This window comes from Eurosta solidaginis, chromosome 1 (assembly GCF_040869045.1).
Source record: "Eurosta solidaginis isolate ZX-2024a chromosome 1, ASM4086904v1, whole genome shotgun sequence".
NCBI lineage: Eukaryota > Metazoa > Arthropoda > Insecta > Diptera > Tephritidae > Eurosta > Eurosta solidaginis.
This window is the reverse complement of record NC_090319.1, coordinates 158,512,282-158,535,830: the sequence shown is the minus strand read 5'-3', so window position 1 is coordinate 158,535,830 and position 23,549 is coordinate 158,512,282. Positions and strand designations below refer to the sequence as shown.

The 23,549-nt window shown below is 40.5% G+C and overlaps 1 protein-coding gene across 4 annotated transcripts in view; it reads left to right on the top strand.

Annotated features, from left to right (window-relative positions):
- LOC137236902 (uncharacterized) overlaps nt 1-23,549 on the top strand; it is an 844,598-nt gene that overhangs the window by 266,437 nt on the left and 554,612 nt on the right. For 3 of the 4 annotated variants that reach the window (XM_067759990.1, XM_067759991.1, XM_067759992.1), the window contains exon 3: nt 14,855-15,017. In XM_067759990.1, coding sequence (XP_067616091.1) covers nt 14,855-15,017 — 163 coding nt within the window. Of the gene's footprint in view, nt 1-14,854; nt 15,018-23,549 lie in introns of those variants that run through there. The other variant, XM_067759993.1, reaches the window with a different exon arrangement.

The window sequence follows — 23,549 nt, the reverse complement described above, 5'->3', positions numbered from 1 at the left end:
TTAATTTTACTCTATCTTCCTTATTGGTTGTAATATTTAATAATTTAAAAGCTTCAGCTATTTTCTTCTTTCTTTTTAATTGTTTACCTCCCCGTTTTCTTCTTTTAGTAGTCGGAGAAGGTATTATCGGAATTGCCTCCTTCTTGTAAAGCTTGTTTCGTCGCTGATACTTGTCTATTGTAATCGGTGTCGGACCTTCAGCTGTTTTATTTTTTACGACATCTTCTGAGATTTTTATAAATTCCTTAATTATGTCTTCGCATTTTTTAAAGATTCTATGAAAATTTTCCTCAGTTTTAATCTCTTGCATAGTAAGGAAGTAGCTTCAACCTTTTTTTTCAACTTATTTTAGAATTTGTATTTGTTTTTTTTTTTTCAAGATTTTTCTATTGAGCTAGTCCTATTTTGACAAAATTTATTCTAATTTAAAATGCTGATAAAAAAAATTTCCTAAGCAAAAGCCAAGTTTTTGCTCATGGTTTAGCGTCCCTGAGGCCGCTCAATTGATTCTAGTTATATTTACTCTTACACTAATTGCTGCCAGTCTCAATTGTTGTTTTTTACTGCCTCCAGTCAATTGTAACATTCTACTCCTTTTTATGCCGTTGAAATTGCTTCCATTTGACTTTTTTGCCATAACTATGCTTTTGCTACGAATGTAATATTCCACTCCTTTTTATGCTGTTGAAATTGCTTCCATTTAATTTTTTGCCATCCCTATGCTTTTGCTGCGATACGACAAAGTGCCTTTGCGAATGTAGTAATTCATTGTATCTCCTTTAGCTTCTAATAACTTCTCAAAAATGTCCTGCTTTTGTTACCAATGTGTAGTTTTCCAGGACTTTAAAAAATTAGTCCTTTGTGTTTTTAACGTGAGCTGCTAGGCTCTTCTGACCAGGTAGATCTTTAGCAGTTTTGCTAATTATGATCTAGACTGGCAGGATCGCCATGTAAAGAAAAAATGAATTGAACAACAAATGATTTGGCTGACCAACGCTGATGGGTAGCGTTGGATAGCAATTTGTTAATTGTCTTTATTGACGGCATTCATTATTATTTATACAAAAGTTCTTAACCTATACATATATACATACCTACATTAATATTTACATACTAGAGGTGCATGACTCAATAGTGAGGAATACTTTGTCAGCGAATTATTATATTGACCTACATATTGTCAATATGATTCCTGCTTGAGCATTAATACATTAGGCGACTTGGCAAACGCGAATGAACTCATAAAAATAAAAAAAAGAATAAAATAAGTAGAACTCATAGTAGTTATCTGGGTCAATGAACGAATGTTTGTAACGTTAAGCGTGTTTGAAGTGAGGTTAATTCCACGCGATCCTACAAACTGTTCAACCTCAAACCAAAAACTTAAAGTTAAAGTCACATTTTTCCAATTTTGGAGATAGATATTCTTCCACTGCATTTATAACCTAGTTATTTCATCAGTGCTATACATGTTTTTTTCATTTGTGAGGTTTTACAATTCTCAATGTGTTTTCAACTGAAAATAAATCTATTTTGCTAAGCGTTTCTATATTGTGCGGCAAGCGTTGCCTTAATTGCTCTATTAATTTAATTATGAAGTCGCGACATATATTACGTATATTTTTTTCAATAAATTCGTCTATACATTTATCTTCTTTTTTAATTCGTATATTTTTTTCGAAGGTATAATGAAAATAAGGTACGGGAGACAAAAATTTATTAACATCTGAAGTTAAAGGGTCAAAACTCTTAGTAGGGGACACGATGCTTGTGCAACAGGTGTAAAGTAAATGTACAACCTCCGAAAACATTTCATTAGGATCGCCTACATTGCTCTCGAAAAGCTTTCTGTACTTCATATAAAATAGGTTTTAAAAATTGTAAATAAGCCAAATTCTCACCATTGTAAATTTTTGAAAGAATTTTAGCTTTATGACAAGATTCGTTTAACGACGCATTTCTGAAATGCGTTTTAAGTTCCAACCATTGCTCATCTATTCGATTTATAGCTGGTTCTACGGATAGCCAACGCGTATCACATGCTCGTGTAATTTTTAAACCATTTATTGCGATGATCGTAATGTTTTTGTAGTGACGCTGATTTTGAAAACCAGTTTCCCTAACAATAAACTCAATTTCATTTGGCATAGCTTTTGATATAGCAGATACAGTGGCATAAACACGGAATAAGTTTAATGTTTAATGGATTGAATTCTTTTAGCTGTGCTATAACGCCCTTGTTTACACCTACTATAACACTAGCATTATCGGTTCCAATGCCAAACATGTCTTTGAAACTTAAATTGAATTCTTTCAATGTGTTGGCAATGGCTGAAACAATACCACATCTGTGCAGTCATCTAACTCCACGAGCTTCAAAAATGTGTTTATTATAGCTTTACATATCGAGCTCTAGTACCTAACCACAATTCCCATCAACAATTAAACTATATTCGCTGTCTACGATATCATCCATAAGTATTTTTTTGAAATAAGGGAACAAAACATTTTTATGAACTGGACTACATTTTGATCGCCGTAATGTTAAACTTTGAGCAATATTGCTATCAGGAAAGCTTTGCTTTTGTACACTGGTAATTGAGGTATGAGCAACTATATATTAAGCATTGGATAATTCCGCGGTGTGAGTCTGTCTGCTGACTGACGACGATTTTATCAAACTTTGAGTGCCACTAATAAGCGGGCCTGCGGCAGTTAAGTGCTTACTTGTTTTCGCGTGTCTAATGAGTCCGTATAACTTTGGCTTTAATGTACAACGACAGTATTTACATGTAATACTCCTATATTGCTACAAAAGGCTAAATTTAACTTTTTTCTTGTCACACTTATGCTGCTACAATCACAAAAATTGTATAGGCTGTCTTCTTGTTTTGATTTCGAATTCAAAACACATTGCGAGCATTTTCTATTAGCAATATAGGAGTATGACATATATGTTTGCCGTAAAACATTTTCAGCTTTCATTTTATGAAAAAGTACAATTTTGCATTACAAAAAGTGTTTGGCTAGACAAAGCCACTATGGAAAGTGTCTGGCAATGAGGCTAGTTGCTTCTTATATCGTGACGAAGACCATATATGAAAATCAGTCTTTATAAAATGACGAAAGAAAGGTCTATTTTTCTGCAAAATTTTTGCACGATAGATGTTAAAGCCAATATGACTCAAGTTTTATAATAGACCAACGATCCTGCTTCATTTGGAAGTATGCACTGACGAAATTTCAACTTTTATAAAATGACGAAGGTCTAGCAGTCACGGGTTCTTAGGCTATAACGAGTGTTTACTTTCATTTGCCGAGTTTTATGAATAGGAAAGGCTAATACCATATTAGACATTTGCATACAATACTACCCCACCTGCGCACAATTTATACACACCATTTGAATTGGTCTTCGGCAAATTACTAGCTCTGCCATTCGATATTATAAACAATAAATCCAAAATTTACGACGCTGACAATCATGCGAATAAACTGAAAATGTAGAGAAATTGTAAACAATGGCAAAAAGTCAAGAAAATCAAAATATGATTATAATGTAAATATAAATAACTTTGGAATAGGAGATTTAGTTTATGTAAAAACAATTGTTTTTGTTTTTATCGGCCTATTGATAAACGATTCAAAGTTCGATTCGAGCTCAAGGCCAGAACAATAATTTTTTTCCAATGATAATTATTGTTATTTTTTAATTTTTCCAAATTTGAAAAATTGTATTTTGTTGTTGGAATAGTAAGTAGAAAATTTTTCAGACAACCTGCCATAGCTGCGCAGATAGATCCATTTCGAAGGGTGCTCTAAGCCTTCATCATCAGTACGCTTTAGGCATGCTGCGCTAACCATTTAGCTATACAGCGGTGGTTTGTTTGACTGGCAAATTTGCTACTTCTATTCCTTTTTACCAACTATATTTATTCAGTGTTGCGCCATCTGGTGCAAAACACTGATAATGCTGGATTTTTTGTTTATTGTCAATTACTTTGTTTGACATTCCCAAGTGCTCATGGTTTATTAACAATTGTTTTTGTTTTTATCGGCCTATTGATAAATGATTCAAGGTTCGATTCGAGCGCAAGGCCAGAACAATAATTTTTTGTAATGAGAATTATTGTTATTTTTCTAAATTTGAAAAATTGTATTTTGTTTTTGGAATAGTAAGTAGAAAATTTTTCAGACAACCTGCCATAGCTGCGCAGATAGATCCATTTCGAAGGGTGCTCTAAGCCTTCATCATCAGTACGCTTTAGGCATGCTGCGCTAACCATTTAGCTATACAGCGGTGGTTTGTTTGACTGGCAAATTTGCTACTTCTATTCCTTTTTACCAACTATATTTATTCAGTGTTGCGCCATCTGGTGCAAAACACTGATAATGCTGGATTTTTTGTTTATTGTCAATTACTTTGTTTGACATTCCCAAGTGCTCATGGTTTATTAACAATTGTTTTTGTTTTTATCGGCCTATTGATAAATGATTCAAGGTTCGATTCGAGCTCAAGGCCAGAACAATAATTTTTTTCTAATGATAATTATTGTTATTTTTTAATTTTTCAAAATTTGAAAATTTTATTGTTCTGGCCTTGAGCTCGAATCGAACCTTGATTCGCTTATGTAAAAATATAAAATAGAACAAAAAACCATACCATGGCCCATGGAAAATTTTAGAAAGAAACTCCACATTAGACATTAATCGTAAATATATGCAAACGAAATAATTGTCCAATCTCAAAGGTAAGGGTGTAGTGTGACACACTAGAATTAGAATTGCCACAATGTCCTGCATCCACATGTACACGCGTACCAATAAAATCATAACATACATGAGCCATCATCCCGTCGTAATGATCCGGAGCCAGATAAACAATTTTGCATGTAAATGCAAGAACGACGATTTGACCCAGATAAATCCAGATAGAAGCCTGGTTCAATTTGTGAGGCAGATTATTTGTTAATTTCTTGTATTTCTGCCCTTATTAACTCTAGTTTTTCAAAAATATATCGCTGCATGGCCTTTAGCCATATCTGTTAAATGAAACGCAACAGCAACATCTGCCTATCACTACTCATGTGTACATAAATATCACGACCCTGCTTCTCAAGTCTCCCAATGATCCAGAGCATTCCCGTGAGTATTGAGCGTGATACGGAACTAGATAACTTACTGGATGTTGGCTGTATATAGGTACAAGCCAGCGTTGCCATTTGCTCGATTTTTTTACATATGTATCCAATAGTTCCAATAGATTGATACATAGCGTTTGTGTAATTTCGTCTGAATTTTATATAATATATAAATTACTGTAAGGAATTTAGTGCAATTCCGCTTATTTGCAACCTTCTGATAACGTTCGTATCGCTGAACTGTTGAATAAAACACTCCAATATTCTGTATTACAAAATGGTCTTTATTAGACTGCTTTGAAAGTACTTCACAATTAAACTTCACTTCGCAACTGATAGCTTGTTTAAAACAAACTGAATTGCTCATGCCTCAGCTTGTGCTGCTTTTATACACTTTCAGTTTCCTCGTTCGCATACTTCTAGGCGTTTCTTCTAGAATATACTACTTAGTTACCAGCTATAAACTACAGATGCACGTTTATAGCTTCTCGCATAGCAATATGCTCGTGTTTATGTGATTAATACTTCCACCAATGATTGCATACTTTTGTGAGTATCTCAGATATATGCATTTGTTTGTGCGTATCTCTCCGCTGCTTATATGTGCATATGTATAGACATAATGATTAATTTGTTTATGTACATAGCAATGACTGCTTAGTATCGGCTTAGAGATGATAGTATCCCTTAGTGTTGCTAATATTCGTGACACTGCCCTCCACCTAAGTCTGATCGTCCCGATCACACAAATCTCTCGATCTAAACGCTGCTAGCCTTTCCAAATGAACCACTTTCATTTTGGTTCGTGGTTTACCAATGGTTTGTATGCGGTAAACTATATCGTTGATCCGTTTTACAACTGTACATGGGCCTTCCCAATTGCACTGCAATTTCGGGGACAAGCCCTTTTTTCGTTGTGGGTTGTATAACAGCACCAAATCTCCTTCCTGAAAACCTTCCGAATTAATTGCTTTATCATATCTGGCTTTCATCTTGTCACTCATAATCTCGGTTCGTTGTCTTACAAGATCATGTATTTCCCTCAGCTCTTCCTCCAAGGCACCAGTGGATTTCTTGGCATTTCTCTCCGCATCGGCATTTGTCCCAAGCTCCAAATCACCTGGCAGTCGAAGGTCATTGTCAAAAATTACGTTTGCGGGAGTTTGGCCCGTTGTCTCATGGACTGCCGATCGGTAAGCCATCAAGAATAATGCTATGTGTGTATCCCACTCTTTATGGTACTTGTCGACTACTTTCCTTAAGTGTTCCTCCAAGGTTCTATTGAAACGTTGCACCATACCATCGGCGCTTCCCAAGGCCGTCGGTTCTATGTACCGGAGCGACTCGGGATTTTTCCCGACCAAGGACTGCCATTTTAATGTAACCCCATTTAATTTGTTGCGTCCCTCCCACAAATTGTCATCCTCCCAGCAGCTCCTTGCAGCGGGACTGCTCCATTTTCTCTTGCTCCGGGAAGGTATCGAACCCAATCCGGGTCCGTCTCCTGACCCCGGTCCTGAGAAATGGTTTTGCTGCATCTGCCGGAAAAGAATCTTTTTAGGACGATCATACTGTTGTCAGTGTGTCTCGTGTAAGGGATGGTTGCATCGGACAGGTTGTTCTGGGCTAGATCCCAAAACAGCAGCCCCGCTGCTCAGCAAGCCACAACAAGTACCCGCTGCTGCTCGCGCCCCGCGGCGCCACCAACTCACACGGCTGCTCCCACTCATACCTACAATCTCCGTAGTAGAGTCGGGAGCAATGCCGAGCATCAGCCCCTGCCCCCGTCTTCTCCCCCTCTTTTCCGGCAGCAATTGTGTTGGTCAGGGAAACAGACTCTTAGTCCCTACCTCCCTATGCACCGTCTGCCAGCACAGAATATATATGTTTGCGACATCCGCCCAATGCAGTTCCTGCCAAGGACGGTGCCACTTTCCTAGATGTTCTGGTCTCCGCGACGGCAACCCCCCGACAGGTTTCATTGCGCCATGTTGCCAGGCCGCATACCGAAATACACCGGGTACCCCAATGCTTACCCAAGGACGTCCAGTTCCGGGGCCACAACAGCAGTCGCGTCCTGGCCTTCCACAACCCAGGCGTAGTCACCCGTTACTCCCAGAGTGACGACGTCTCCCCCTATGCACTTCAGAATTCTGCAGTTAAACTGTAATGGATTAACTCGGAAGATCACGGAGATAGTCGATTTCATGAAGCGGCACAACATCCGCAATGCTGCGATTCAAGAGACTAAACTCACAGCAAGATCTGCATTGCAGACCTGTTCTGGGTATAATGTCCACAGAAAAGATCGCGAGAGCGGAAATGGAGGCGGCATCAATGGCCAAGGTGGTCCCGTTACTAAAGCCTGGGAAACCAGCTAACATAAGAGAGTCATATCGCCCGATATCTCTCCTATCACCAGTAGCCAAGACGCTTGAAGCCATTTTGCTGCCCTACTCCAAAGCAAATTTGCAGCTAGCCTGCCAGCAGCATGGCTTCAGAAAACTCCATAGCACCACCACCGCGCTAAATGCCATCAGCACCCAGATAAATTGCGGTTTCAATCAAAACCCCCACCATAGAACAGTACTCGTAGCGCTAGACCTATCAAAAGCTTTTGATACGGTCAACCATGGCACGTTACTGCAAGACCTGGAAGGGTCTACCCTCTTCCCATGTCTTAAACGGTGGACCGCAAATTCTCTGGGTGGTCGGCAGGCATCGGTGCAACTTAGAAATGAAACATCAAAACCAAGAAGAATTAAACAGGGGGTGCCACAGGGTGGTGTCATATCCCCACTTTTGTTTAATTTCTACATATCTAAGCTACCTTCGCCACCAGAAGGAGTTACTATCGTTTCCTACGCCCATGACTGCACAATAATGGCCACAGGCCCAGGCCCAAAGATCGATGAGATTTGCAACAGAATAAACGGCTACCTCCCTGATCTCTCCAGTTTTTTCGCCTCGCGAAACCTGGCATTATCACCGACTAAATCCTCCGCGACCTTATTTACAACATGGACGTCCTAAATGTCGACCATTTTGAACATCCACGTCGATGGCACTACGCTACCGACTGGCCTACACCCCAAAATCTTTGGTGTGACGTTTTATCAGGATCTACATTTTGGTGAGCACGCAGCCGCAATTGTACCGAAAATCCAGAGCCGTAATAAAATCCTCAAATCCCTTGCTGGCAGTACTTGGGGAAAAGACAAAGAAACGCTCATTACCACATACAAAGCAATTGGCCAGCCGATTGCATGCTACGCGTCCCCTATATGGTCGCCAAGCCTAAAAATTACCCACTGGAATAAGCTACAGGCCTGCCAAAATACTGCTCTCAGAACCGCCACGGCTGTCTTCTTATGTCCCCAGAACACCTTCTACATAATGAGGCGAGAATACTCCCCATAAGGGAGAGAAATGAGATGCTAACCAAACAGTTCCTGTTGAATACCCAGAAACCTGGGTCTCCCAACAGACATCTGATTGATAAGCGAAAACCGCCGGAACTTAAGGAGTCATCTCCGTAAGCATTTTGAGGAAATGCGGCACCTGAGAACTCAGACGTATGAAGCAAAAAAATACAAGCATTTCCTTGATGAACTCCGCAAACAGGCGTCGGACCTTTATGCCAGGAATTGCCCGATGAATCCAGTACTCAAAGAACAGTACCCAAAACTTGCGGAAGAGGAACGCATACTCTCCAGGGAAACGCAAGTCACTCTGGCTCAACTTCGTTCTGGATACTGTAACAGGTTAAACTCTTACCTATCCAGAATCAACCCCGACATACAAAATGTATACCCCGCTTGCAATGTGTCCCCACATGACACCAACCATTTCTTTTATTGTAATGTGGAACCAACGCCTCTAACACCCCTTTCATTATGGTCCACCCCTGTTGAAACAGCAAGTTTCGTTGGACTCCCGTTAGAGGATATTGATGACAATTTGTGATCAGTCGCAGCTATTAGGTGGGGCGAAGCACTGCTATAACAACAACAACCAGATTCCGCTGCTTTCGAAATCAAGATCTTTAACAACCATTTCAACAGAAAATGGTAATTTCAAGCGTTTACTATTTCGTTTAAATAGCATCGAAAGGATGTTATCAGATGCATTGAGTGGATTGCAAGCATCTGCATTCTTGTATGTATATGATATAATTGTTTTCGATGCTAGTGCTGACGAAACAAAATATGTACAATGTGTTACCAAACGTTTTCTGGGTGTTAATAGTGAGGAATCGTATTGCACATGACTACTATGACTCATTATAAGCAAGAGTAGAAGCGAAGTAGGCAAGCAATTGACCCGTTGCGATAAGTGAATCGTAGGCTTATAGAACTTTTTGTGTTATTTTTACTTGCATAGACATCTGCATTTGCGAGTAATGGTAGTACTTAGTGTATGGTGAAAGAGTGGAGACACGCACTTTTTCGGTCGTAGTGTACAACGCATACCAAAATCGGGAGTGGAGGACAGTGGAGACATACACCTTTTAGTACTGATTTTATGCGGACCAATTTCATTATTGCAGATAAAGTTATGCAATTAGCAGTCCACATAAAGTTTAAGTGCAATTAAATTAAAAATTGTTTTGTATAACAGTAATTTTTAAGCTGTATAAACCAATGAAAGCTAAAAAAAAATCATTTTCACAGGAGCGTTACCACCAGTGTTGCCAGAACTTTTTCAGAAAAAAGGCTAGATGGACAAAAAATAAAAGTTAAAAACCAAAGGCTGGAAAAATTTGTTTAAGGCTAAGAAAAGAAGCTAAAAAATTAAGCCAACTTTTCAAGCGTTTTATCGACCACCCAGTAAAACAATAAACGTGATATTTACTTCAATTTCGTAAGAAATAAATAAAAAAATTCACAGATGAAATCTGTGATTTAAAAAACTGGGTTTTGACCACTCTTCTACTACGACAACTACTTCAGTGCTTGCAACAGTATATCAACATACATAAAAGTTAGTATATTTCAGATAAAAATCACTAGCTTAATTCACAAAGGCCCTAACCAACAGATTTTGGAATGATATATTAAAATACACATTTTAAAAAGTTAGAACCAATAACAAGGGAGTTACGCCACTTATAAAAGGAAATTTCTGAATGTAGTGACTGTGACAAAAAAAGTTTTTCGCTTCTGTAAAATTTTAAAATCGTGAATTAAGCTAACCGTATGTGTATACGGCCACCGTGGTGTGATGGTAGCGTGCTCCGCCTATCACACCGTATGCCCTGGGTTCAATTCCCGGACAAAGCAACATCAAAATTGTAGAAATAAGGTTTTTCAATTAGAAGAAAATTTTTCTAAGCGGGGTCGCCCCTCGGCAGTGTCTGGCAAGCGCTCCGAGTGTATTTCTGCCATGAAAAGCTCTCAGCGAAAACTCATCTGCCTTGCAGATGCCGTTCGGAGTCGGCATAAAACATGTAGGTCCCGTCCGGCCAATTTGTAGGGAAAAATCAAGAGGAGCACGACGCAAATTGGAAGAGAAGCTCGGCCTTAGATCTCTTCGGAGGTTATCGCGCCTTACATTTATTATTTTTTTTATGTGTATACGTAAATCCCAAATGAGACCCACCACGAACGGAGAATGTATGTGGTCAGACTCTATTTCTATCGTATCGTATTAAAGGTTTAATATGTGTATGAATAAATAAATAAATGTAAGGCGCGATAACCTCCGAACATACTTTAGGCCGAGCTTCTCTTCCAATTTGCGCTGTGTTCGTTTTTAATTTTTTCTACAAATTTGTGGGACGGGACCTAGATGTTTAATACCGAATCTGAACGATATTTGCAAGGCAGATGAGTTTTCACTGAAAAGCTTTTCATGACAGAAATACACTCGGAGTGCTTGCCAAATCACTGCCGAAGGGCGGCTCCGCTTAGAAAAACTTCTTATTGCAAAAACTTGTTTCTAAAATTTTACTGTTGCTTTGCCCGGAGCGTGAGCCCAGGATCTTCTGTGCGGTAGGCGGAGCACGCTACCACCATAGCACGGCGGTATGATGTAGAAATAATATAGTTTATTGTTTCTCCTTAGTCAGGACAGAAAAATATAATTTCAAAGAAATGCTTTATCGATTTTGCTAATTTGACTGTTTTATTAACAAAATATAACTTCATACAAAGTTTTGGTTGATTTTATACTATTTCTCAGATATTTCTTCAATTAAGCTGTACAAACAAAAATGTACTCATTTGAATGACATAAAATGCATGGAAAAATTAACAGATGGAAAGTTATATGCCAGTGTATGTCTCCGCTTATGAAAAAGGGGTTTTTTGCCCATTACTCAAGTATGCCGATTTTGTATACCCGACTAGACCTAAAACCTGAGGAATGTCTCGCAAAGAAAAATTTTCTAAAGTCATATGATGTTATACATTGAGGAAAAAGTGTCGTGTACGTTACCGTACCTTAGCTAATATCCAGCGTTTAAAAGAGATATTTCAGATTTCGTAAATCTACTAACCGAACCGCATTATAGTACTTACTTACTTAATTGGCGCTTAACGGTTATGGCCGTCCAACAAGGCGCGCCAGTCCCTCCTTCACTCCGCCAACCGGCGCCAATTGGTCACACCAAAGAAGTTTAAATCGTTTTCCACCTGGTCCTTCCAACGGAGTGGGGACCGCCCTCTACCTCTGCTTTCATAGGCGGGTTCCGATATAAACACTTTCTTGGCCGGAGCATCATCTTTCATTCGCATAACATGGCCTAGCCAGCGCAGCCGCTGCGTTTTAATTCGCTGGACTATGCTGATGTCTGCGTATAGCTCGTACAGCTCATCATTAAATCTTCTTCGGTACTCGCCATCGCCAACGCGTAGAGGTCCATAAATCTTTCGAAGAACTTTTCTCTCGAACACTCCCAAAGCCGATTCATCTGCTGTTGTCATGGTCCATGCTTCTGCCCCATATAGCAGGACGGGTACGATAAGTGAGTGTGATTTTCGTTCGCCGAGAGAGGACTTTACTTTTCAATTGCCTACCTAGTCCAAAGTAGCATTTATTGGCCAGATTGATTCTTCGCTGGATTTCAGTGCTGATGTTGTTGCTAGTGTTGATGCTGGTTCCCAAATAAACGAAGTCTTTTACTATTTCGAAATTATGGCTGCCAACAGTAGCGTGGTTGCCAAGGCGCGTAGGCGCTGACTCTTTGCTCGATGACCGCAGGTTCTTCGTTTTGTCCTCTTTCACCATCAAACCCATCTTTACCGCTTCTTTTTCCAGTTTGGAGTAAGCAGAACTAACAGCGCGGGTGTTTAGGCCGATGATATCAATGTCATCAGCATATGCCAGTAATTTCACGCTTTTATAGAATATTGTTCCAGTGCAGTTAAGTTCTGCAGCTAGCATAATTTTCTCCAGCATCAAATTAAAGAAATCGCACGATAGGGGGTCACCCTGTCTGAAACCTCGTTTAGTTTGGAACGGCTAGGAGAGGTCCTTCCCAATTCTGACTGAGCTGATGGTGTTGCTCAACGTCATTTTGCTCAGCCGTATAAGTTTTGCGGGGAAACCACATTCAGACATAGCGGCATATAGGCAGCTCCTTTTCGTGCTGTCGAAGATGGCTTTAAAGTCGACGAAGAGGTGATGTGTGCCGATTCTCTTTTCACGGGTTTTTTTCCAAGATTTGGCGCATTGTGAAAATCTGGTCGATGGTAGATTTACCAGGTCTGAAGCCGCACTGATAAGGTCCAATCAGCCGGTTCGCGGTGGGCTTCAATCTTCCGCACAATACACTTGAAAGGATCTGATATGCGATATTAAGAAGGCTGATTCCACGATATTTGGTGCATTTTGCAGTATCCCCCTTCTTGTGGACTGGGCAAAGAACACTGATATTCCAACCATCGGGCATGCACTCGTCCGCCCTTATTTTGCTAAGAAGCTGCTGCATGCGCCTTACCAACTTCTCGCGCAGAATCGGGTTCTTCATCTCTGCGCGGTGAATTGCTGCCTCCATTTAGGAGAGCAGGGAAGTGTTCCCTCCATAATCCAAGCACTCTCTGGACATCAGTTACAAGATCGCCATTTTCGTTCCTACAGGAGTTTGCCCCGGTCTTAAAACCTTCCATCTGTCGCCGTATTTTTTGGTAAAATTTTTGGGCGTTATTCCTGGTGGATAGCAGCTCAAGCTCCTCGCACTCCCGCCTTTCTGCTTCTGCTTTTTTCTTCCTGAAAAGGCGACTCGCTTCCCTTTTCAACTCACGATAGCGTTCACACACACACACCGCATTATAAATGGTCATATAAAGGTACTTAAACCTTCAAGGTCCCCAAATTTTTTATGGAGTGAATGAATGAATGGTAGTGCTGTCAAAACAGTATAGTATCATGAAGCCATGATAGTCACTTTATCATGCGGTCTGTTCTTTTTGTAATTTTAACGCCTATGCTGATGATATCATATTTGTCTTATCCACAAAGGTTATGTCAGCAAATATTTAATTCTTTAGTCTGAACCTACACACAAATTTGAACTTAACATTTTTAAATGAATTGTATTTCGCTGCTTCGTATTAAGTTATTCATAGTACTCAAAATTCGCTCCCAAACTCGTTTTTATACTCTCATACCTTTGACAGGTTCAACTGTGAAACTTGTTTCATCCCATTCGTGTATACGCAGCATATATCATAGCATAGCTCTTGTCTACATGCGCATTTAGAAAACCAGTTATATATACATATGTATATTTATTTATTTATTCAATACAATGGTAGTATCGGTAAAAGAGAGTCTTTTCAGGCACAAAAATTCTATTGTGTTAGGAAATAGTTTCGAAGCAGATGAAACAGCCAATCGCATCGAGTGCAAAACCCGGAACGAAAACGATATTAGGTTGATGTTGCCTACCATAACGCTAGCTAAGAATAGGTAATTCTTAGAACACTCACATTTGTAACATCAAATGTATCAATGGTCTTCAAATTGAATCTACACCAAACTGTTTTACCTAAATTTTGCAAAAAAAAATCTGGAAAGGCTGAAAAAAATCTTAAAACTAAATCGAAATTTTCAAGCTAAACGGAGAAAAATAGCTAAATCTAGCTAGGAAAATGCTACTAATACACTGGTCACCACACCTTCTACTTTAACTATATGGCATACTTTCTTTCCCTTATGTCCCGATAACATGGTAGCACATATAACAAAATGCACAACAATTTTTTGTCGGCTATAACGTCTTTCTATTCAGAGTAGCTATCTCAGTATCTAGAAATGCCAAGAACTTAGTGATAGTTATTTGAGAGATGGTATTTAGAACGTCCTCCGCACTGTGCTTTTTAATCGAAATCAAAAAAAGGGGAAGAGGAACTTATAGGAGAAAAGATTTTAATAGTACAGTGTCGTATTTCCCTCATTTTTGATCTATGTGCAAAACTTTATTTATCTAGCATTGTTAAACTAAAAATTATTTGTTAATAAAATTAGGCCTAGGAAATGTCCTTGGTTGATATGAATATACTAAAGAGGTTGGCAATCGATGGTATGAAAAATGGTAAACAAGTTTTTTTGAAAGTGAAGTATGCAATAAGTGATTTGCGTCAAATATTAAAAATGAATTTCTTGAAAATTTAAATTAAGTTTTAAAATATTCGTTGTGTGAATTGTCTATTTAATCTTATTTTAACAGTGAATCATTTAATGCTCTAATAATATACTTACACCCATAGGGAATTTCACGCCGAGGAAAAACCTAAGAGCTGGGACGATTCGTACGAGATTTCGGATCATACTAATATGACGCAAAATATGTTGACTAAGGAGAATGACGGTGGACAGGCTAACAGGCTTGAATTCAGCGCTTTTTTAACGAATGGAAAAATATCTAGACAAGTAAGTGCATCTATTGACAAAACTTTAAAATACATAAGTAGTATTAGACCCGAAGATGGAATTAGTTGAATCCAGAATATTAGCACCGCATTCTGTCGTTCGTCATAGGCATTGACAGTTTTCATTTAATTTTTAAGTATTTACACTCGCGGTAAAAAAAAAAAAAACTCCGGCGAAAATATTTTCTCCGTTATGACTTTGTTAACTTTGTAACGATACTTATTAGTTCTTGTGGTGAACATTGATAACTGGTTGGGCTCATTGGGTTTTATTTTAAACCGAGAAAGGTAATAAGTGCCTATAGGCAACGAGATTTAATAAAATTAATAATGCCATATGCATCTACTTCTATGCAAAATATGGTCGAACGAAGACATGCCCGACGATTGTAATCTAATTCTTTACCCAGTCCACAAAAGGGATTATGCCGCAAACTGCGGCAACTATCACAGAACCAGCCTTCTTAGTATCGCATATAAGTTCCTCTCAAGCCTGTTTTGCGAAGATTGAAGCACGCTGTGAATCGGCTGATTGGATCTTATCAGTGCGGCTTCATACCTGTAGCGCGACCCACTAACTTTTGCCGAATCTTAAAATTAATTATTATTCCCATTGTCGATTGAGTGATTTACTAACTTCATTTTAACAACTTTTGTTACGTATCGATTCATTTTGAGAAAAAGTGGTATCTATATTAATGAAATGTCAAAATTTACGAAAATATCGAAGAGGATTTGAGAGAAAACAAGTTATAATTTGTTCGTGCCACAAATTTTGTACAAGGTTAAGCATTTTTTATATTATTTGAATAGTTATTGCCCTTTTTTATGATTTTTCAGAATGGCGTCCACCAGCAAGGCTGACAACTCTTGCGTTATTTGCGACTGCGTTCCGCGATAAACTCAAACGTCACTTTCTCAAAAAAACATTACAAATTAAACATCAGAATAATAATATGTAACACGGGTATTTGAGTTAATAAATTTTAACAACTTTCTCGACATATTAACCACATCAACGGAGACCACGAGAATTGCCAAATGTCCAAATCGGCAGCGATTACAACTCGGTTTATTTTGCCGAGTTTTGGGTCAGCAAAAGTTATTGAATAGCAGAATTAAAAAAGTGGTGCATAGCAAATTTGTTAAAATTGTGGTTAAACTAAGCTACCGCTGTCAAATGTTGTTAACAAGTTAGTGAATCGCGCTACTGGTAAAAAAAAATAGTCTTCGTCGATTTTAAAACCGCCTTCGACAGCACGAAAAGAGCTGTCAATATGCCGCTTGTCTGAATTTGGTTTGACACGCGACTGATGCTCAAAAGTGCTCACAAAACAAAATAGCCACACAAAAAAACCACTCGCAATGACAGACACAGCGACCCCCAATGCGTTTTGGGGCTTAGAATATACACGCGGCAGGTATGCCTGTCGTAAGAGGCGACTAAAATACCAAATTGATTCAAGGGGTTGTGTAGCGCAACCTTTTCAAGGTGTTGCCAGCGCAAAATATAGCTTCTCCAATCCAATTGTCAACCTCACCTACCCGTGGCGAATCCTGTTACTTTAACAGCCGAGGCTCTGGCGACCCCAAGTTCCTCATAGATCTAGGGTTTGGGCTCAGTTACGTGTGCACGGAATGCTTAAATGCCTATGACAAGATTTATAGGGCATATGACACCGTCTTAGCGTCACATAAAGTTGGCCTGGAATCTGCCTTGCTTGCAATTGATGTAAAATTTAAACTTTTGACTGAACAAATTGCTGAAATAAAAAATGATATTAACATTCATGTTAAATCAAAAACTAATTCTCACAAAAACAATGAAGACTGTGTGGATGAGACGAATGATGTTATCAACAAAATGTCAAGTGGTGTCAGCTCTTTCAATGCTGCGAAAACATTGCGCAGTGATATTAATAGTTGCGCGCTTACACGTGTCGTTGTCGCCGTCTCTTGTTCTCCCCGTTCAACAGTGTGGCCGATGCCATTTTTTCGACCGATCACCTGTTTTTGCAAGTGTTAATACTGCTGTTAATAACGGTGGGCCATCGTCTACATTGCTTTCTAGTGCTAACTCAGATAATGAAAAGAGTAATATGTCTTATGCACAACAGCTCGCGCAAATGCCAATGCTGCTGATACTGCTAATTATTCGACTGCAATGTCTAGTAAGAACAAGACTCCAGCTTCGAAAAACAAAGCGAATGCTGTTGGGAACAGCACTAATTCTGTTAATGCTGATGATTCTGATGCTGTTAATGTTCAAGATATTCAACACAATTCTGGTAAGGAATCGACTGCCGTAACAGCAACCGCACTCGCATCCCCTGTTTCTGAATCGGTTGCTTTAGAACCTGGTGCTCCTAGGGAGGTGACTGCTGTACTACGCTACTTTAAATGCATCAAAAAACTTGACAGGCAACACTCCAGAAGTGGTACAAACTTAAATTATGTCTTATCAAACGTAAATAATATCTCACTTAGTATATTTTATCAGAAAGTTAGGGGGTTGAATACCAAATTAGCGGAACTTTTTCTACTGAGTCATGAGATTTCTTATGATGTACTGAGACTTGGCTAAAACCAAAAATTTTTAATGCTGAAGTTTTATCGAGTTCGTTTCAAGTGTTTGAAAGGACCGACTGGCCAGAGATGGTGAAGGTGTGTTAATTGCCGTTCACACTAGGTTTTCCGCGGAGGAACTACATTTTCATGACTTTGAGGATGCTGAGCTTCTTTGTGTGAGAGTAAAACTTTCCTCACCCTACAAATATTTTTTTGCCAACTACATTCCCCCACAACCTGACATTTCCTTATATTTGAATCATTCCTCAATAGTGAAATCTGTGTGCAGCACTGCCAGGGCCTGTGATTCTGTCACTGTACTTGGCGATTTTAATCTGCCATGTGTGTCATGGAGTCTTATCGACTGGAAGTTATAAAAAAAAAAAAATAAATTTAAGGCGCGATAACCTCCGAAGAGATCTAAGGCCGAGCTTCTCTTCCAATTTGCGTCGTGCTCCTCTTGATTTTCCCTACAAATTGACCGGACGGGACCTACATGTTTTATGCCGACTCCGAACGGCATCTGCAAGGCAGATGAGTTTTCACTGAGAGCTTTTCATGGCAGAAATACACCCGGAGCGCTTGCCAAACACTGCCGAGGGGCGACCCCGCTTAGAAAAATTTTTCTTCTAATTGAAAAACCTTATTTCTAAAATTTTGATGTTGCTTTGCCCGGGAGTTGAACCCAGGGCATACGGTGTGATAGGCGGAGCACGCTACCATCACACCACGGTGGCCGCCATTCCCTACTTCTTCTCGCGCTATCGACTATGATTTCCTAAACGAGTTTGCAGATGTTGGACTTTTTCAAATTAACAACATTCAGAATAAATTCGGTACGATTCAAAATTGTTTTTTAAATCGATGCGATTCCCTTGCCCTGCCTGAAGATGTATATCATCCTGCTCTCGCGATATTTATGGAATCTCATAATTTATCTGAGCGTTCCTCCAACGTAGTGCGAAAGAAGGATTAAAAGTGTCTGGGTAATCAAGGCCACTATGGAAAGTGTCTGGCAATGAGGCTAGTTGCTTCTTATATCGTGACGAAGACGATATATGAAAATCAGTCTTTATAAAATGACGAAAGAAAGGTCTATTTTTCTGCAAAATTTTTGCACGATAGATGTTAAAGCCAATATGACTCAAGTTTTATAATAGACCAACGATCCTGCTTCAGTTGGAAGTATGCACTGACGAAATGTCAACTTTTATAAAATGACGAAGGTCTAGCAGTCACGGGTTCTTAGGCTATAACGAGTATTTACTTTCATTTGCCGAGTTTTATGAATAGGAAAGGCTAATACCATATTAGACATTTGCATACAATACTACCCCACCTGCGCGCAATTTATACACACCATTTGAAATGGTCTTCGGCAAATTACTAGCTCTGCCATTCGATATCATAAACAATAAATGCAAAATTTACGACGCTGACAATCATTCGAATAAACTAAAAATGGGAAACCAAACCTCAATAAATAATTTCAGAGAAATTGTAAACAATGGCAAAAAGTCAAGAAAATCAAAATATGATTATAATGTAAATATAAACAACTTTGGAATAGGAGATTTAGTTTATGTAAAAATATAAAATAGAACAAACAACCAAGGTCCATACCATGGCCCATGGAAAATTTTATAAAGAAACTCTACATTAGACATTAATCGTAAATATATGCAAACGAAATAATTGTCCAATCTCAAAGATAAGGGTGTAGTGTGACACACTAGAATTAGAATTGCCACAATGTCCTGCATCCACATGTACACACGTACCAATAAAATCATAACATACATAAGCCATCATCCCGTCGTAATGATCCGGAGCCAGATACACAATTTTGCATGTAAATTCAAGAACGACGATTTTACCCAGATAAATTCAGATAGAAGCCTGGTTCAATTTGTGAGGCAGATTGCCTATCACAACTCATGTGTACATAAATATAACGACATTTGCTTCTCAAGTCTCCCAATGATCCAGAGCATTCCCGTGAGTATTGAGCGTGATGCGGAGCTAGATAACTTACTGGATGTTGGCTATATATAGATACAAGCCAGCGCTGCCACGTGCTCGATTTTTTTGTATCCAAAAGTTTATCGTTCCTGAAAATATGTATCCAATAATTTCAATAGATTGATACATAGCGTTTGTGTAATTTCGTCTGAATTTTATATAATATATAAATTATTGTAAGGAATTTAGTGCAATTCCGCTTAATTGCAACCTTCTGCTAACGTTCGTATCGCTGAACTGTTGATTAAAACACTCTAATGTTAGGTATTACAAAATGGCCTTTATTAGACTGCTTTGAAAGTACTTCACAATTAAACTTCACTTCGCAACTGATAGCGTGTTTAAAACAAACTGAATTGCTCATGCCTCAGCTTGTGCTGCCGATCACACAAATCTCTCGATCTAAACGCTGCTAGCCTTTCCAAATGAACCACTTTCATTTTGGTTCGTGGTTTACCAATGGTTTGTATGCGGTAAACTATATCGTTGATCCGTTTTACAACTTTGCATGGGCCTTCCCAATTGCACTGCAATTTCGGGGACAAGCCTTTTTTTCGTTGTGGGTTGTATAACAGCACCATATCTCCTTCCTGAAAACTTTCCGAATTAATTGCTTTATCATATCTGGCTTTCATCTTGTCACTCATAATCTCGGTTCGTTGTCTTACAAGATCATGTATTTCCTCTTGTATTGCTCTTCCTGTTGTTGTTGTTGTTGTAGCGATAAGGTTGCTCCCCGAAGGCTTTGGGGAGTGTTATCGATGTGATGGTCCTTTGCCGGATACAAGTCCGGTACGCTCCGGTACCATAGCCCCATTAAGGTGCTAGCCCGACCATCTCGGGTACGATTTATGTGGCCACATTAAACCTTCAGGCCATTCCCTCCCTCCCTACCCCCAAGTTCCATGAGGATCTTGGAGTCGCCAGAGCCTCGTTTGTTAGTGAAACAGGATTCGCCGCGGATAGGTGAGGTTGACAATTGGGGTTGGAGAAGCTATATATTGCGCTGGCAACCTGAAGGGTTGCGCTACACAGCCCCTTGAATCTGGTATTTTAGTCGCCTCTTACGACAGGCATACCTACCGCGGGTATATTCTGATCCCCTAACCCGCTGGGGTCTCAGCTCTTCCTGTTGTTGTTGTTGTAGCAATGCTCGCCCCACCTAATAGCCGCGACCGATCACAAATTGTCATCAATATCCTCTAACGGGAGTCCAAGGAAACTTGCCGTTTCAACAGGGGTGGACCATAAGGAAAGGGGTGTTAGAGGCGTTGGTTCCACATTACAATTAAAGAGATGGTTGGGGACACATTGCAAGCGGGGCATACATTTTGTATGTCGGGGTTGATTCTGGATAGGTAAGAGTTTAACCTGTTACAGTATCCAGAACGAAGTTGAGCAAGAGTGACACGCGTTTCCCTGGGGAGTATGCGTTCCTCTTCCGCGAGTTCTGGATATTTTTCTTCAAGTACTGGATTCACCGGGACTGCTTTGGATGGTTTAGCGCGACCAATGGCGTCCTCAACCTCTCTAGCGGTGATGGTGATTGGTGACGCGCTGAATTTGTGTTTATGTGCGTGCCTATTGGCTCTCCGTCTATCTTTGTCGACCGTAGGATGCATTATATATTGTCGGCAGAAAGCGCTCGCGCATTTTTTCGCATCCGACAGCACCTTATCGCCAAAGGCGATGGAAACTTTGTCTTTGTGCTTAGTCGGATTCGATAGGGACTTTACGGTGGGCCAAAGTTTACCTACACCGGTAGAGAGGTTACAACCTCTTAGGTGCTCTTCCCATTTCGCCCGCTTGTGTTCGTCCACAAGCAATCTGATGCGTTGGTTTATATCCCTTATTTGGGGGTCGCCTGGATCAAGCTGTCTTATAAGGTCGCGTTCCCTCGCTAATCTCGCGGCCTCCGCCGGGAAGTGGGGCCGGATTTCGGGAATTCTCCCTGCGGGAATGAAATGTGCCGAGGCGGATTCAATGACCTTACGGAAGGCACGCTCCCCTTGGCGGGCATCAGTCGGGATAGGGAGGGCAGCAAAGCTGCTGTCTGTTGCAGATTTATATTCTTCCCACTTTCCTTTTTTGAAGTTTATGAAAGTGCGTTTTTCGGTGATGATGAAGTCGGCGGTACGCTCGAACGAAATAAGTATGGGCAGGTGGTCGGATGCCAATGATATCTGGCGAGCTATGACAGCTTCCTACCATACGTGTGGGGGCGTCTCCGTTTATTGTGCAGAACGTCGTTTCTTCTATTTGATCCGCCAACATCTCACCCCTACTGTCCGACCGCAAGTTTAAATGCCATAGGTCGTGATGGGCATTGAAATCGCCTAAGATAATACGATTGTTGCCAGTGAGTAAGGCCTCGATTTTAGAGCGGTATCCACTGGGGCAACAGGTGACAGGAGGGATGTAGATGTTGATGATTTCTAGATTTGCATCGCCTGACCGGACAGATAGGCCTTGACGTTCTAAGACATTGTCCCTGCGGTCGATGCCAGAATCAAATATATGATATTGCACAGAGTGGTATATAAAAACGTGAGGCCGCCTCCATTTCCGCTCTCGCGGTCCTTCCTGTGGACATTATACCCAGAACAGGTCTGCAATGCAGATCTTGCTGTGAGTTTAGTATCTTGAATCGCAGCAATGCGGATGTTGTGCCGCTTCATGAAATCGACTATCTCCGTAATCTTCCCAGTTAGTCCATTACAGTTTAACTGCAGAATTCTGAAGTGCATAAGTGGTGACGCAGCCACTCTAGGGGTAAGTGACGGGTGACTACGCCTAGGTTGTGGAAGGCCAGGACGCAATTGCTGTTGTGTCCTTGGGACTGGGCGCCCTTGGGCAAGCATTGGGATACCCGGAGGATTTGGGTTTGCGACCTGGCAACATGGCGCGATGAAACCCGTCGAGGGGTAGCCGTCGCGGAGACCAGAACATCTAGGAAAGTGGCACCACCCAAGGCAGGAGCTGCATTGAGCGGATGTCGCAAACCTATATATTCTGTGCTGGCAGACGGTGCAAACGGAGGTAGGGACTAAGAGTCTGTTTCCCTGACCTGCACGATTGCTGCCAGAAAAGAGGGGGGAGAAGAAGACGGGGGCAGGGGCTGATGCTCAGCATTGCTACCATCTCTACTACGAAGGCAGTAGTTATGAGTGGTATCAGCTGTTTGAGTTGTTGGCGCCGTAGGGCGCGAGCAGCAGCGGGTACTTGTTGTGGCTTGCTGAGCAGCGAGGCTGCTGGAAGGTAGTGGGGGGGGGGGGGGGGGCGCTTAGGCGTGGACTACGGGACGCCCTTGGGCGTGAGCAGCAAGGAGCCACAAAAGATTTATAAAAGTTACGTGGACGTCGGGTTTGGGATCAAGCCCAGAACAACCTGTCCGATGCAACCATCCCTTGCACGAGACACACTGAACAGAGTATGACCGTCCTAAAAAGATTCTTTTCTGGCAAATGCAGCAAAACCATTTCTCAGGACCGGGGTCAGGAGACGGACCCGGATTGGGTTCGATACCTTCCCGGAGTAAGAGAATATGTAGCAGTCCTGCTGCAAAGAGCTGCTGGGAGGATGACAATTTGTGGGAGGGACGAAACAAATTAAATGGGGTCACACTGAAATGACAGTCCTTGGTCGGGAAAAATCCCGAGTCGCTCCGGTACATAGAACCGACTGCCTGCCTCAGCTCTTCCTCAAAGGCACCAGTGGATTTCTTGGCATTTCTCTTCGCATCGGCATTTGTCCCAAACTCCAAATCAGCTGGCAGTCGAAGGTCATTGCCAAAAATTACGTTTGCGGGAGTTTGGCCCGTTGTCTCATGCACTGCCGATCGGTAAGCCATAAAGAATAATTATATGTGTGTATCCTACTCTTTATGGTACTTGTCGACTACTTTGCTTAAGTGTTCCTCCAAGGTTCTATTGAAACGTTCCAC